Source organism: Buceros rhinoceros, unplaced genomic scaffold (genome assembly GCF_000710305.1).
Source record: "Buceros rhinoceros silvestris isolate BGI_N320 unplaced genomic scaffold, ASM71030v1 scaffold3254, whole genome shotgun sequence".
NCBI lineage: Eukaryota > Metazoa > Chordata > Aves > Bucerotiformes > Bucerotidae > Buceros > Buceros rhinoceros.
Window position 1 is genome coordinate 37,034 of NW_010409872.1, and position 14,842 is coordinate 51,875.

General features: G+C 37.4%; 1 protein-coding gene across 1 annotated transcript in view; it reads left to right on the top strand.

The window, feature by feature from the left end:
• RFTN1 (raftlin, lipid raft linker 1) overlaps positions 1-14,842 on the top strand; it is a gene marked incomplete at its 5' end in the record, with an annotated part of 57,283 nt that overhangs the window by 13,691 nt on the left and 28,750 nt on the right. The window contains one exon of the mRNA XM_010135367.1: positions 13,830-14,253. Within this exon, the coding sequence (XP_010133669.1) occupies positions 13,830-14,253 (424 nt within the window). The remainder of the gene's footprint in view (positions 1-13,829; positions 14,254-14,842) is intronic.

Sequence of the window (14,842 nt, forward strand, 5' to 3'; positions counted from 1 at the left end):
AGCAGGAATATGTATATATTTTGTGCAATTGAAGCACTGGGCTATAATTTGGTGTTTTGTAATTTTAAGTATCTGAAGAGCAGTTACTGTTACTGAGAGAAATAAGTTTGATCATATTATTGTGAGAAAACAATCTGTAGTATCACAGGAGAGTGAAGTCTCACAGATGATGTGAACTAAGTTACCAATGTAAAGGACAGTCCTATAATGGTGTAAACATTCTGAGCTGAAACAGTATATGTCATTTCCGTTCTAGTGTCAACATACCCTGTTGGATAGTACTGTAGCTAAAAGGCCTATTAACTTCCGGAATCCCCCAGATTATTTAAGTTTTGTTTCAGTATCACGTGGTGTTAGCAGTTAGAGATGGTACTGGTAACCTTTGTCATCCAGAATAGTGTCGCTTTCCATAAACTTTCGTACTTGCTGGGCAATTTGAAAAGAACATTCCAATTCTTTATTTGTTGCCTTCTTTTTAAAATTATTTTTGATGCTTTAATGTTATGCCAGAATGAAAATTAGCAGGTTCTATCCATTTTAGTGAAGACAGATACTCTTTCAAATTTTGCAGCATCTGTTGTGTCCTATTGCATGTTATAAAAAACTAGCATTAAATACTATATTTACTTAGCCACATGGTGTAAGAACGGCACAAGTGGCATACTCTCCTAGGTTTAATCCATCTTGCACTGATAATAGTTAAGAAAATTCTGTAGAATAAATTTCAGCACAGGCTGTAAGGGCTTGATAGGGACTCAGCTTGACAGACTTGCACTTACGTTCAATCTTTCCTTTTTTGCTGTGATTTGTAAAAGCTGGATTAAAAATAATGCAGCTGTGACTATCTGATGATCATCATCATACTTATAGATATATAAGATTTTGGTATCAGAACAAATTGGATTTTTCTAAACACTATTATTCAAAAGTTTGAGTACAAATTTTGTTTCAAGGTTTATTGTGTTATTGCACTTTTATTCTGACTCTATCTTCAATTATTTTAATATATTTACTCTTAGGCAGAACTGGTGTAGTTCTTGTGTATCAATTTCAATATGTTTGATTTTGTTTTTCAATTCTTTGAGTCCAAGTAAAAATATCGCCTTATCTGTCATAACTGGTAGCAAAATTTTCTTTCACCGCAACAGACAGTTTCTTTGTAACTTCAGAAAGAGTATGGCTAACATGAAAACAAAATGACAATCCAAGAGTCAGCTTATTTCCATAAATATCCAATTCTGAGACTCTTTCTAGACATGGGAATGTTTCAGTTGGTGGAAGCCATTTGATTATGGGGTTATGAAGATGCCTTTTCGAAATATAATAATTTAAATTTTAATAGCTAAAATGTATATTTACTGTTTCTCTGCTCATTGAGTCCAAGTAAAAATATAGCCTTATCTGTCATAACTGGTAGCAAAATTTTCTTTCACCGCAACAGACAGTTTCTTTGTAACTTCAGAAAGAGTATGGCTAACATGAAAACAAAATGACAATCCAAGAGTCAGCTTATTTCCATAAATATCCAATTCTGAGACTCTTTCTAGACATGGGAATGTTTCAGTTGGTGGAAGCCATTTGATTATGGGGTTATGAAGATGCCTTTTCGAAATATAATAATTTAAATTTTAATAGCTAAAATGTATATTTACTGTTTCTCTGTAGCCTGAGTATGTTGCTCATCCTCAGATGTTATTTGACGTAGAGGAATTTGAAGTTCTTTGAAGCTGTTGCTGTCAAGTGTGTGTTGCATCACTGTCTATATCTGATTAAATGCACTGTGAAAGTCTCAAGGCTTTTATGTAAATCTAACTCAGGAAACAGGACTTGTTTGAGCATAGGAATTAATTGTCATATTAACTAATTTGTTGGAGCAACAAAAATGTCCATTGCTTTTAAGGGTATATAAAACAGATGTTTACAAACAAAAATGAAAACTAAAGGACATTCTTCAAAGAAAGTAGTAACAAAAAGCTGTTAGAGAGGGCAATTGCTTGCTTTCAAGAGAGAACAACCCTATAATTCTTCTCAAACTGTGGAATACAATTGAAGTTAATAGAGTGTTGCAATTGAATAGGCAAATACTTGATCACAGAGCTTTTCATAACAGAGGCTTTTTAGCATAGGTTTACCATCTGACTGCATTGCAACTATGTTTAAAAAAAGACACCAAGTAGAGTAGCCATATTTTCAAAATAAAATGACAAGTCAAAATTTTTTTCAATTGTGAATTTACTGGAAAAAATGTCTTTATCCTGAGAAAATTAATTTTATTTTATTACGCACTGCTGAGCAGACGTTGTTTACATGGAGTTTGAACAAGGATGCAATTTTGCTAACTACTTTTCTCAATTGGTTTTTTGCTTTTTGCTTCCTGAAACAAAGTGAGTCAGCACAATGTTGGCTATAAAACATTTAAGAAATGCCAAAGGTGACTGTCTGGTCGAGCTTATGTTCCGTTGCTGGATCCTTTCGTGCTTCAGGAATTTGTCGCAATTCTCTACTCTCTTTTTCACCACCACCGTGTTTTCCAACCACGGTGAGAGCCGTTGAAGACAGAACATGGTTAAGTATTGGGACATAATGTTACATGGGGTAAACTCTTCCTGTGCATTAAAATCGTGTTGACATCACCACATTCTGTTTGTTCTTCTGTATCAGCGTGGATCTAGTGCAGCTTACCAAGTCCTAAAAAGCTCAGACGATGCCATGGTATCTTTGTCATTTAATTCCTGGGCAATGAAGGAAGTAAATTAGCAGTTGTATATGTACTTCACTGCTGTATTGATATTAGCACTCCTGTCTTCAGCTCTTAGGCAAAACAGAAATTTTAAGATTTGCTCACCTGCATTTAATGAGCAAAGCTAACTTCTGAACTTCTAATCACTATGTCTCAGATCATTCTGAAGTTGTTGCAAGTCAGAGATGCTACTTCTAAGATACTGTATTTTGTAATACATTGACTTGTATCTCATGTAAAATACGGTAGGCTTTAATTACTTCCTTAGTTGCTCTTTATTTCTGTGTATCCTGTTAATGTTTTTTTTCATCTGAGAGTGTTCTGACTCAGTTGAGACAAGTAAGTGAAGAAGAAACTAGGCTGACATCCCAAGAAAAGAGTTATTTTGGATACGCAGTCATATATGAATGCCAAATATGTTTCTCATGACCTTTGTTTTCCGCATCGATTTAAGTTACATGCTCTAGAAGAACTGTAACAGGCAGAAGGTTTTACTCCTATGTTTGTATCTTTACAGTGCTGGTGAAAGATTAGGGAATGGAGGATAGTTTCTGTACTGCTTCTTCCTGGTTTTAACTTTTTAAAATTTAGGAAGCATTTATTTGTATCCTTGGTGGCCTGCTTAGTAATGCTCTGTCAGAAGGAAGTTCTTGTATGTTAACTTTTTTTCAGCTTGACCCCATTGCAGAGTTTGTATCTCTTGTTCCTGTGGACTTGTTATCCTTCCCTGGGGAAGTATGATAAGCATGGAAGAGCATGGTTTAAAAATGCTGTAGCTTAACTGCAATCCAAATGCAGGCATCTTCCTTGTGTCCTAGACAAGGACCTCTTCCTGGCGGTCTGTCCTTATGTGACTTAGAAATTCTAATTCTCAGAATCTTCTACCAAACCTAAGGCCGTACAGATGCATAATTGTTTTTGCATTTTCAGAAGTGGCCCAGTTCAGCTTGGAGCATGACTGCTGTCTTGAAACACCTAGGTAATGCTTATCTTGTGATGAAATCTGCCATACGAGACAGTGGTTGTCAAATCTGCTCATTGCTGTTTTCCCTCTGTTCGTAGTCTTGGTGAAGTTCAGTGAGCATACAAATCCCATCACCAGCACTAGCTCTAAAGCTGCCAGTAACACGTCACTCCCTTAAGTGGTCCTCTAAACAACTTCGGTAGTTCAAAGTACCCTAGAAATAATCTTGGCTCCTGCAGATGTAGTGACTTTGTCCGTAAGCTTGTTGACATTATAGCATTGCTGGGCCAAGGAAATGCTGATAGCTCTTCACCTCAAGTGACTGGCACCCCAGGGAGGAATTTGCCAACAAAACACATTACAAGGATGCTGCCACTCATGTACTTGTTCTAGAGCTGGCACCTGAAACAGTCCTCTGGCGTCAAGCGACAAAGGCGGGTTACGTAATTTGAAAGAAAGGTCACACAATGCTAACACTTGTATGAAGACTTCACCTCCTATGTTGTTGCGAGGATCTACTGTATTTGATCCCGCTTGCCAGTTTTTACAGAATGTATGGCATCAACTGGTATTCACTGGAATTTTTCTAAATATCTTTTGAAAAAGAAAATGTTTTCAGGAATGGAACTGGCATGAGAAACTACTAAGTTTCAAGTGTTAATTTATGTGCTGGAAATTAATACACATTACTACCAATGAGTTTAAACTGTAGTTGAACTTACTCAGTGTGCTCTTGAAAGGCAAGATGTTTCTTGGAGGGGTTTGATCCTCCTGCCTCTTTTGGAGGGAGCGTCAGGCAGGAGACTGGCTGAGTGGCTGAGTAGGAACTGCTACACACCCCAACCAACCATAGGTCAGTCTCACTGCGTGTTTCTCCATATGGATGTTTTTATCAAATTACGGAGATACTTCTTTTCCTGCTCTATTGGTTTTTTTCCCCTCCATCCATCTGTAGCAGTTTTGGTGTTTAGGAAGGTAACTGCTGTCTTAGGTCCTGCACATCATTTTCTGGAGTGTTGTTTGTGTGGCTCTAACTGGTGAAGAATTTTGTGTTAATATTGCTGTTAAAAGGCAAGTTAATTCTCCAGCTTCTTTTAAGTTGCTTAGTAGAAGCAGGGTTGAAGTATTTATGAGGACTTCTGTTTCTCCTACAAAATAAAAACAGAATGCCTATATGAATTCTCAAGAGCTTGTAAAATGTTTTCCATCAATGTTCCTAGTCAAGGGAGTGATTCAGTCCAGACTTAACTCTTCGCTTATTTCCTACATATTTACTCACATCAGAATGAGCATTTGTCTTACATGATTAAAACAAGGGACTTCACGTATCCATATAGTGTGTGAAAGCAATATTAAATGATTTTGAACTTGCAACATCTGAGCTTTAAAACTCTCTTCAGCATCTAATTATGAAATAACAAGGAGATGTGGGAAGTGAGAAACGTGTCATAGGATAAATTTGTCAATAATAATATGCACCCTTTTATATATAATTATTTACATTTGTAACAGTATGACAAGCAAGTGAAAAGACAGACAAAAGTGTGCTATTTTCTAGAAAAAAAAAATGAATGTGAACATTACTTTGCCATCAGTAAGAAAAATACTGGTTCTATATAGCTGTTCCAGTATTTCTCACACTCTTGTGAGAAATCTTGTTTGTCATTTCTTATTCATCTCTTAATCTTTACATTGAGATTTCTTTTTTAGAAGGAACAAAGAGATGCAGCTTACATGTTCTGAAGAGAGCTAGGCTGTTGGTGGATTTCTTGACTGTTGCTGCAGCCTCACAAGAATGTCTTCTGTGAAGTCTGTGATTAATCTGTTGGTGCCAGGGTTCCTTAAATGGTTATTGTAATCCTAAACATTATTCTTTAGATATGTTTTAGCTGGCCTGTTCAGAAATTTCCTGCAGGGTACACAGTCAGAGCAGGTGGCAGTAAAAGATAGAAGAGGGGAAAAATTGAGTCTTTAGTACTGCTCAGAGGATCGTTCTTCAAATTACGAAGCAGTTGAAATTTACTTCTGTGGCTAGAAAATGGCCCCTCTAGAGTACTGTTTATTACCTAAGATTACTTACCTAGATGTGATCTCAACCTCTTCTAAAATCATTTCCATCCTTAAAACAAACCCAGAGAATCCTACCCCAAAACCTTTACTGTACAAGGTATTTGCAAAAGAACAATACAACATTTATTTCTTCATCAAACTGTAATGAAAACCATTGCTGAGCACTTAGCCAACTGCTTTGTTTTCTGCATGTCTTCAGTGCAAACAGAGCCCTTATTTTATTTTTAAGTATTTGGATCTTAGAAGTAGATGTGGTCATGAAGCAGAAGTTGAAACTTGACATCAATGGTTCAGCTGTTTGTGATCTGCTGTGATAATATTTATTAAAGTGCATTTTGTTAACATTTTGTAAGTGTATATATAACAGGAGGTGGTAAAAAATAGCATATACTGTGTTTTGAACAGCCTGGTGTGAAGGGAAACATCTGTTCATGGTTAGGCTTCTTTCAACTCGGGTTCTTTTGACTAAGCTCTGTAAGAGTGGTGTTGATATATATCTTCCATGGACACTGCAAAACTATTTTCAGGACTCTCCCAGGAGCCTGGATGCGCTTTTATAATCCTTTGCCCCCAGCAGCTTCCAGAGTCATCCTCTTGAACAAGATAAAAATAGATGTTATAAAGTATGTAGCTGATGATCCCACTTCTGTCTGATGGGAAAAATAACTTCTTTTAAAAATAACAATAAATATGATAATATTTTATACTGTGCTAAAATAAAATATGAGCAAATTGTTCACACTGTAATTTTGGCTACAAGTAACAGATGGTTTGATAAAACAATGTGATTTTAAAGAAACACTCTTTGGTTTATGTAAAGATAAAAGCAAGTGTTCCCTGCAAATTATGTGTAAAGTCTGTAAATTTGAGATTTAATTCTTTTAAAATGCTCCTGTTGTCATGAACCTTTTTTCATTGTTTAGGACAGAGACGGACTAAAACAGTGTCCCAGTTTTGAATCACAGTAGTGCTCTTTGATCACAAATAAATGACTGTTTTCTCCTGTTCTACAAAGAACACTGAATTGTGTTCATCCAGCTGAAGTGGTTTTTAGATACAACACTCAACCATCCATCTCTGTAAATCATTATTGTTCCCTTGCTTATGTTCACCCATTAGAGTAGGCGTTTCTCTGAAAAGATTCATGCACAAGGCATGGTTTGCATTTCGAAAATGCCTGTTCTCTAGAGCAAGTGCTTGGGACAGAGTTTCTCCAAAGCTTTTTTTTGAGTGCATATCAAATATTTGGGTTGAGTGAGCATAGTTGGCTGCTCTGTAGCAGTTTATCCCAGGTCTAAGACAATTTTTAGGGAATAAATTTTAAATGACGTAGATAATTCAGGATTTCTTTTCAGAGTTTAGGGCAAGAATGGGATGAGGCAGGTATGTTACGTGGCTTTGAGGAAGGTATGGCTGAACCTTGTAGCCTGTGTCCGGCAATGTTCACCCTTTGCCAGCTCCGTGAACAGATGCTAAACTAAGATAATAATTTGAGAAGAATCATCGCACCCCAGACTGCAGAGGATGAGACGTTGTGGTTTCAAGAGCTGTCGTCCGTCCAGTGAGATATGCTGAAGGGAACAGCTGTACTTGCATTATGTTGCCCTACATGTTTAGTGTGGTTATTGTTCTCGGGAATCAGTGTACAGCTAACGCAAGCTGAAAAGGAGTTTCAAGCCTTTACTCTCATCCTTGCCTTGGCTCCGATAGCAGGAGACATACAGCTTGCTGTAATTTTGTATCTGTCAGCAGCACTGTCTTAACAGCCCAGCTTCTGGGTTTTTTTAAGCATAGCAGTAAGCTGCAGTAGCTGCTTGCTTCACTGTATTTCTCCCTGTTCTGTTTGTAGTTTTCAGTTCCCTTTTGCACAGGCTACTACCAATGAGCATGTTGTAAATAGCAAAGTGTGCTTTCTTCGCCCTGGTCAGTTTTGTGCTGTAACACAAATGCGATGAGTGCTTGAAGTGTCAAGTCAGTGGTTCTGTTGAACGGGCTGTGTACTGCAGAGGTGGAAAGGAAGCTCATACATCTGTCTCTTCAAGAAACTGATGAGTTTTTAGCTTTTGGGTTTGTTTTTGGACTTTATCATCTTGGATCTGTCAACCTCGTACTTATCTAAAGTTCTCAAACTGTAAAATTCTCGTCTGTGTTTTCACTCAAAGTATCAACATGAACACCATCAACAACACCACTTAAAGAATGACTCTGTGATTTGGGATTATGGTAACATTTTTCAAGGCATCTCTCTAGTGTTTTATCTCTGATGGCTTATTTTCATGTAATTGGCAGTGAAAATACCTGGTAATTTGAAAGCCTGAATGCAGACTGGCTTTTGACTTTCTAAGAGCTACATTTATATTTACTTATTTATATGAACCTGAACTATCTATCTCAGATTCAGAATTAGTGAGTGTAAACTCTTTCATTTTTAGGTTAAAAATGCATGGGAAGTACAGGCTTCAATGACAGAGCATCTTAGAAAGGTTGTGTGGTTTAGAAATCTCGAAGTAGCGAAACAGTTTCAGAGTAACAGGACAGAGAACTTATTAGCAATTGCTGCTTTGCTATTTGTTTAGTACAATTATCTTTTTTTTTTATGTTTTGGTAGTAGTATTAGAGATGCAAAGATACCAAAGTCACAGAAGTTTTGAGTTGTTTAGAAAGAACTAAACTTCTCCTTTAGAACATTAGCTAAGCTTAGCTGGTTTTAAGATAAGCAGTAAACTCTTGATGACTGTTGCTGTCTTCTCAGGAAGCAGCATGTGAGACCTACAGAAAACGTCAGAGACAAACTCAAAGCCTGTCTTAATTTTAAACATCTGTTTTCAGAAATGAACAAACTAGAAGAGGGACGTGCAGTATTTGTGATGAAACATATTCTACTAGATGATAATGAAGAGGACATAGTTGGAAGACTGTACATCCTTTTCCAGTTCCTGGCACGCAGTACATAGCGTTCTCCTCAAACCACATTGTTTTCTTTGCATGAAGATCCCTGGTGCTGTGTCTGTTGTCAAAGGAGATTTGCCTGAATCCTAAAGAGAAAGCAGAAAAATGCAGTGATCTTGTTTCTGATGCGCATTATGAGATCTAATGCCCGTAACATTGTTCTTTTAAAAACAACCACCAAATAAACAGACAGAGAAGCAATTTCTTTTACTGGCCAAGTTTATTCTTGGTCTAAATAGATAGCTCTGAGCAAAATTAACCATCTCAAAGGCCATATGTCTGGCCATCAGTTGGACTAAGTAGCAGTCTTTTCCTTAGTTCATTGCAGAGCTAACTGAATGCATCTGACCATGGGAAAATCAGTTCAGGGCTCCTAGAGATTGTTCTCCTTCCTCCAAGTGCATTTTTGCTATATGTGCTCTTTGTAAATTATTTCTGGGTTTTTTTGTTTGTTTTAAGTATTAGCAGCAGACTCCTTTACTGCGTTGCTACGGTATTCTTTCAGTATCTTCTTATATCACGTACAATTTATCAAACCTATTAATTAAATGTTCAGTCCTAATGCCTAGGTTTTGAAGGCATTTTTTCCCAGATCATCAGGAAATATAAGCCTTGAGACCGTTTAGGACTGCTATAAACTGGAGTGCCCTGATAGCATTAGTAAAACTGCTTTTCCTCTGGAGGCATCCCCAAAGTGTCCAGCTCCTGGCATACAAGAGAAATTCCTAACACTCGTCTTATTAAATCATTTGTTTGAAAATCTTTATCTAGGAGAGAAATCTTCATTGTTAATTTGCTGTGCATTATTTCCCATGTTAATTGCTGTGGGTGGAATGCTGTCCTTAGCTTGTGGGAAGAGTTTGATTTGCTGTGTGCCATCCCATGGGAGGAATGTACAGAATCTCCCAGTAAGAAATCACTGCAGCTGGCAAAAGTACATGATTCTGTTCAGCATGAGATCTATATCCTTGAGCCATCTGTATTTATAAGTAGTTCCATCATGCTCACTACAAGTAGGAGAATATTACGGAGCTGATAAGGCAACAAGAAATGCAGAATTATAAACAATATGTGGACTGTGCAATGAACTTGCCAAGTGTCTTTATTCTGAATAGATTTGAAAAGAAAATCTGTATGTGGCTGTTCAAAACGAGCTTTCAACCTGGAATCTCTGCACTTCCTTCACAGTCCTATAGTTACAGTCCTTCACAGGCCTATAGTTTAAAAAACTGTAGTTTCTGGGAAAGAGCATTTCACCATTCAGCCGTGTTCTTGCCAGGTGTGGTTTTAAAGATCTTTTAATTAGACTGTCAGCCATTTTCTAATTAGGCAGGGAGTCATCAGGAGAACCAGAAGTATTTTAAAAGATGGGACATAAATTTGCTATATCAGCATAATGTTTAGTGACACTGCTTTGTGCTGCTCATGGTTCCTTTTTTCCAAATGTGGTATAAAAATAGCGATCAGTCAGTTCTGAAATAATAACACTGCACAAATGTTAAGAATGTTAACACAAATGCCCCAGCTAAAATTGAGTTAAGGTAGTGACAACAGGGTTGGACATGGTGCTTGTTCCTGTTCCTGCTAGAGTTAGTGGGAGATTTGATATTTATTTTACAGATAGCAAAGGCTAAATCTGTCACTTTTTTCCCCTCAGGGAAAATGCCAGGTTTCTAATCAAGCAAATTATAGGTATGACATTAAATTCTTTAACTGCCTCAGCTCCCTGTGCACATGAAATTTCACCCCTTCTTTAAGCAGGTTCTATTTTTAAACTGGCATAAATCCAGTTTATTGCAACCCAGTTGTTAATGAATTTGGATGTATCCACTTGGGGGTTTTTCCAGATTGAAATAAATAAATAAATTTTTGCATCTGTTGTTGGACAAAAACGTCTTTTGTGGTGGAGACTTGTTCTTGTATTTGTGGTTAATATCATCCGAGCAGCACTTTGAGACAAAAAAAATTGTTTCTGTTCCTATCTGGGGAAAGAACCAAAGTATTTTTGGTTGTTTTTTTTTTTTAATTTTGTTGGAATTTCCCTTTTAAAAATTTCCTAAGATGTAAAGGGCAAATACGTAGCATATTTAAAATACAAAAAAGGTCAATAAAACAGTTGACTTTAGTATGGATCTCTTCATGTAAGGGTACTTTTAATCTAGGGTATTTTTCTGATGGGGTAAGAGGTGGAGATGCAGTTGTTCTGCTTTTTATGCTTTTTCCTCTTGTTTAGTCATACAACGTGGTATGACAATGACCTTTGTTAGTACTCTAAACTGATGCATAAAGACAAGTAATTTTTGTATTTATGTGATCCGGAATATGTTGTGGGTGATCCTGTCAGAGTAGCTTCGTGTTCTTCCCATTCAGTTCAGCTTTTCCTCTGCTTTCTCCCACTGATTGCTCCCTTACTGATTCCCAACACCAAATCTGCTAAGGTGTTTTCCCCAAAAAACAGATGAATCTGTCTGTGTACCAGCAGAGGATGGCTCAAAGGGTCCAAAAACCTCAAGTGGCTGGTAGAAACAGCCCTTCTGCTGTGTGTAGCTCCTGGACACAACCTGTCCAGGTACTGAGGATTTGGCTGGTTTAAGTCTGGGGGTTTTGTTTTTTATAATGCAAATATCCAATAATTCAAATACAGGAAACAGGAAATGTGAATGTATACTGGAAGGCATAATTCATTTTGGATGTGACGGCAACTAAAATTCTGTACTGTTTACAGTACATTTTGTCCTTTTGTCCTCTCAACAGGATGCTGAAAAATCAAATTGTCTTTCTGATTTGAAGATGTTCAGCCTTTATTTGTGATGAGAACTAACCTCTTCATGGTTTTGTGGAAAGTTGGAAGGAAAGACCGTTTATATCTGCTGATACATCACAGTATCCCTGTTCTGCAGCTTACGTTGCACTGTTGATGGAACATTTCCTGCAAAACTGGCTTCATTGAAATTAATGAGATGCTTGTTTCTCCCTTATGTAATTGGGAAAATTTGAAATACGAGTTTAAATAAGATTCAGTCCTTAGTTCTTCCTATTTCCATTCTGAGAACAAGAGCCTCAGAAGAAAAATGTCAGCATCAGGTATTCCTTAGAACAATTTTTTTTTTTTTTTTTTTTTTTTTTTTTTTTTTTTTTTTTTTTTTTTTTTTTTTGAGTGAACCAGGACTCTAAAACGTTGCTACAGTAGCTGTGAAAGCTCTTCTCATCCAAATGACAGTGTAGGTGAGTCTGGTATAGATTGAGAAGCAGCCTTTAACTGACCAGGACCAGTAAAATTACTACATATGTACTATCGTCAAACTCTTAACAGTTGTATGCTAGTTATATTCCTATAATTAGCTGCCCTGAAACCTACTAAACAAATGTAGCAGTGTGTCTGTAAATTAGTGGTAAGAGATTAACTGAATTTGTAACTCTGTCATTGACTCCGTAAAAAAGGATGTGTAAAGTTACCACAGGGAGTCAGGACCATTAACCATAACATAAAGGCATCTATCACTGACATTTACCAAAGCCTTTCAGAGCAAGCTAGTTATGTGGTAACCTTTTTCACAGATACTCATTCGATCAGGATACTGCTAGTAGTATTTTTATTTGGAGGTTATTGTCCTCTTTAGCAGTGAGCTTTACTTACGTCAGCATCCCATGTTCACCATTCTAAGCACTTGTGAAGACCCATGCCTTCTTTCCTGGAGAGCTCTGTTTAAGCTCCTGGGATCATGAAATCAAGAGTTAATTTGACATGGAAAATATAATAGTGGTTTGAAAGAGGAAGTTCTTATTGATCGGGTATCATCTGTAGGTTTGTGTGTTCAGAACAGTAACACGTTACCAGGAAGTAGGTGATTCATTTAAATAAAAATAAATTCTGCGTAGGAAAGATGCAGAAATGAGCTTCCTCTTAAATTTAACAAAACAAAAAAAAAAGTGTACAAAGTTCTTCCTATTTACTTGCTATTGAAAAAAAAGACCTGAACTGTTCCATGTAAGTTCATACTGAGTTGAGCTTCAGAGAATAATTACTTTAACTCTCTGGAATTACATGGTATTCAGAGAAAGTGAAATTATGTGTCCATTCTCAAGGCAATTTCTTTTTTAAATATTTATGTATGTTTAGACTTTGTATTGTATGACGAGTATACATTACATGGAAACCTTTCCCTTTTGGTGGGTGATTTTTGACAAATCAATTAGCAGACGTTCTTACTTTTTTCACAGAAGTCGGGCTCTCGCTGCAACTTCTCCTGGCTTTGAGGAGTATGGTGAGACTGGTGCCTCTAATGGATGGTGCATCCATAGTGCTGAGTCTGACTAAAAGAGATTTCTCTTTCTGCTTCATCTCAAACCTTCCTTAGTTAATTCCGGATTTATCTAATTGTCGTTACTATTAACCCAGTGCTTTTTTCTCAGGATCTTTTGTGATTTGATTCCTTCATTTTCCTCCTTTACCTAAAGCATAAAGCAGTAATAATAGTGCCCCTTAGATTTCATTTTTCTTTTTCATAGCTCATCTCACAACACCTTTTTCTGTTCCAAGTTCTGTATGTTCCTAAAAATGATGTATTAAAATAGCTTTGCTTTTATGTGAAAGTTTGCCATTTGTGTCTCAGACCAAAACAGGACAAACGACCACTGTTGTTGTAATGATGCATATAACAGAGAATTAATAATCTTTTCCTTGCATAAGTGTCTCAGTCACACACCTAATCCAGCATAAGATGTAATAAAAGGTCCTTGACTTCATAAGATTGGTATTAAAACTTCTTGTGAGTAATGCCACTTCTGGTAATTTAGCATAAATAAACTTTTCAAACAGATACTTTATCCCTTGTGAAGAAATACATAGGCATTTTCTATCTCTTCTTTTTTTCTCCTTTTTTCTTTTTTTCTCCCCTTTCACATTATTCCAGGTTTTTTAGGGAACTTTCCATCCTGCTTCTTGTGAATGTAGCTTTTTATGTAACTGTAACATGCCAGTTTCTAGTGGTTGTGGACAAAAGTAGCAAAATGACACACTAGGTGCCTTGAAGGGTGTTATTTTCTGTATTTCTATTTAGCTACGACAGCTTGGCAGTTAAAAATCTAATCTTCTTCAACTTGTAGATTCAAGATGCTGCAAGTCAAGGCTTGAAATTTGTTGGAATTATACCTCAATACCATTCCCGAAAGAACTGCCTTGTCAACGCCTCCCTGACACCTGCCAGTAACAACTCTGTGCAATCAAGAGAAAATAAAAATGTTTCAAATTACCCTGAGGATCATGCTTCACTGGCTGGCGAGAAAATAGATGGCATTAATGGATGCAGTACTGCAGCACGGAGCGAGGAAAGTGCTGACCGCTGTGCCACATCCAGGGAAGGCTGCAGGAGTGAAGGACAGGCTGCTGAAGAGCTGGATCTCAACTCTGGGAAGGGAAATGAAGAACAGTTTCAACAGGCAAACGCAGCTGTAACAGAAGCAGCAGACAAGTCGAATATACCTGCGGAGAATGAAACACCAGCACGATGCTTAAAAGCACTTACTGGTAGTAAGTATTGTAGTGACCTCTCATTCATAAAAGCCGAGTTAAAATTGCCTCGGTTCTGTTCTCAGTTCCTCTGACGGGGAGGACCTTACCTCTGTAATAGTAAAGAAAAGATGCACCAAGCGAGCCACACAACCCGCCTTCTACACAGTTACGCTGTGGTTACACAGTTCACAAGGACTGAGCATAAGTCGGACGGCAAATGCAGAGATGACCTAAGCAGCTGGCTGGTTTGTATGCTAGAGTGTAAAGACTTCGCCCGTTGTTCAGCTGAATTGGCTCATTACTGTATTTGTTCGGATACCCTGAGAGCTCCTGGTCTTTGTATCCCCTTTGTCTATTAGAGTAAAAAGCCTTGCTAATCTTCCTGAGTGTAAAGACTTCGCCCGTTGTTCAGCTGAATTGGCTCATTACTGTATTTGTTCGGATACCCTGAGAGCTCCTGGTCTTTGTATCCCCTTTGTCTATTAGAGTAAAAAGCCTTGCTAATCTTCCTGACAAGCAATAGAAGGAATGTCACAAAGCCTTGTTACAGTTAGCCCCTTCGTAGCGGGTGAACAGATAGCTGAAATTCAACCACATTGGGAAGAGC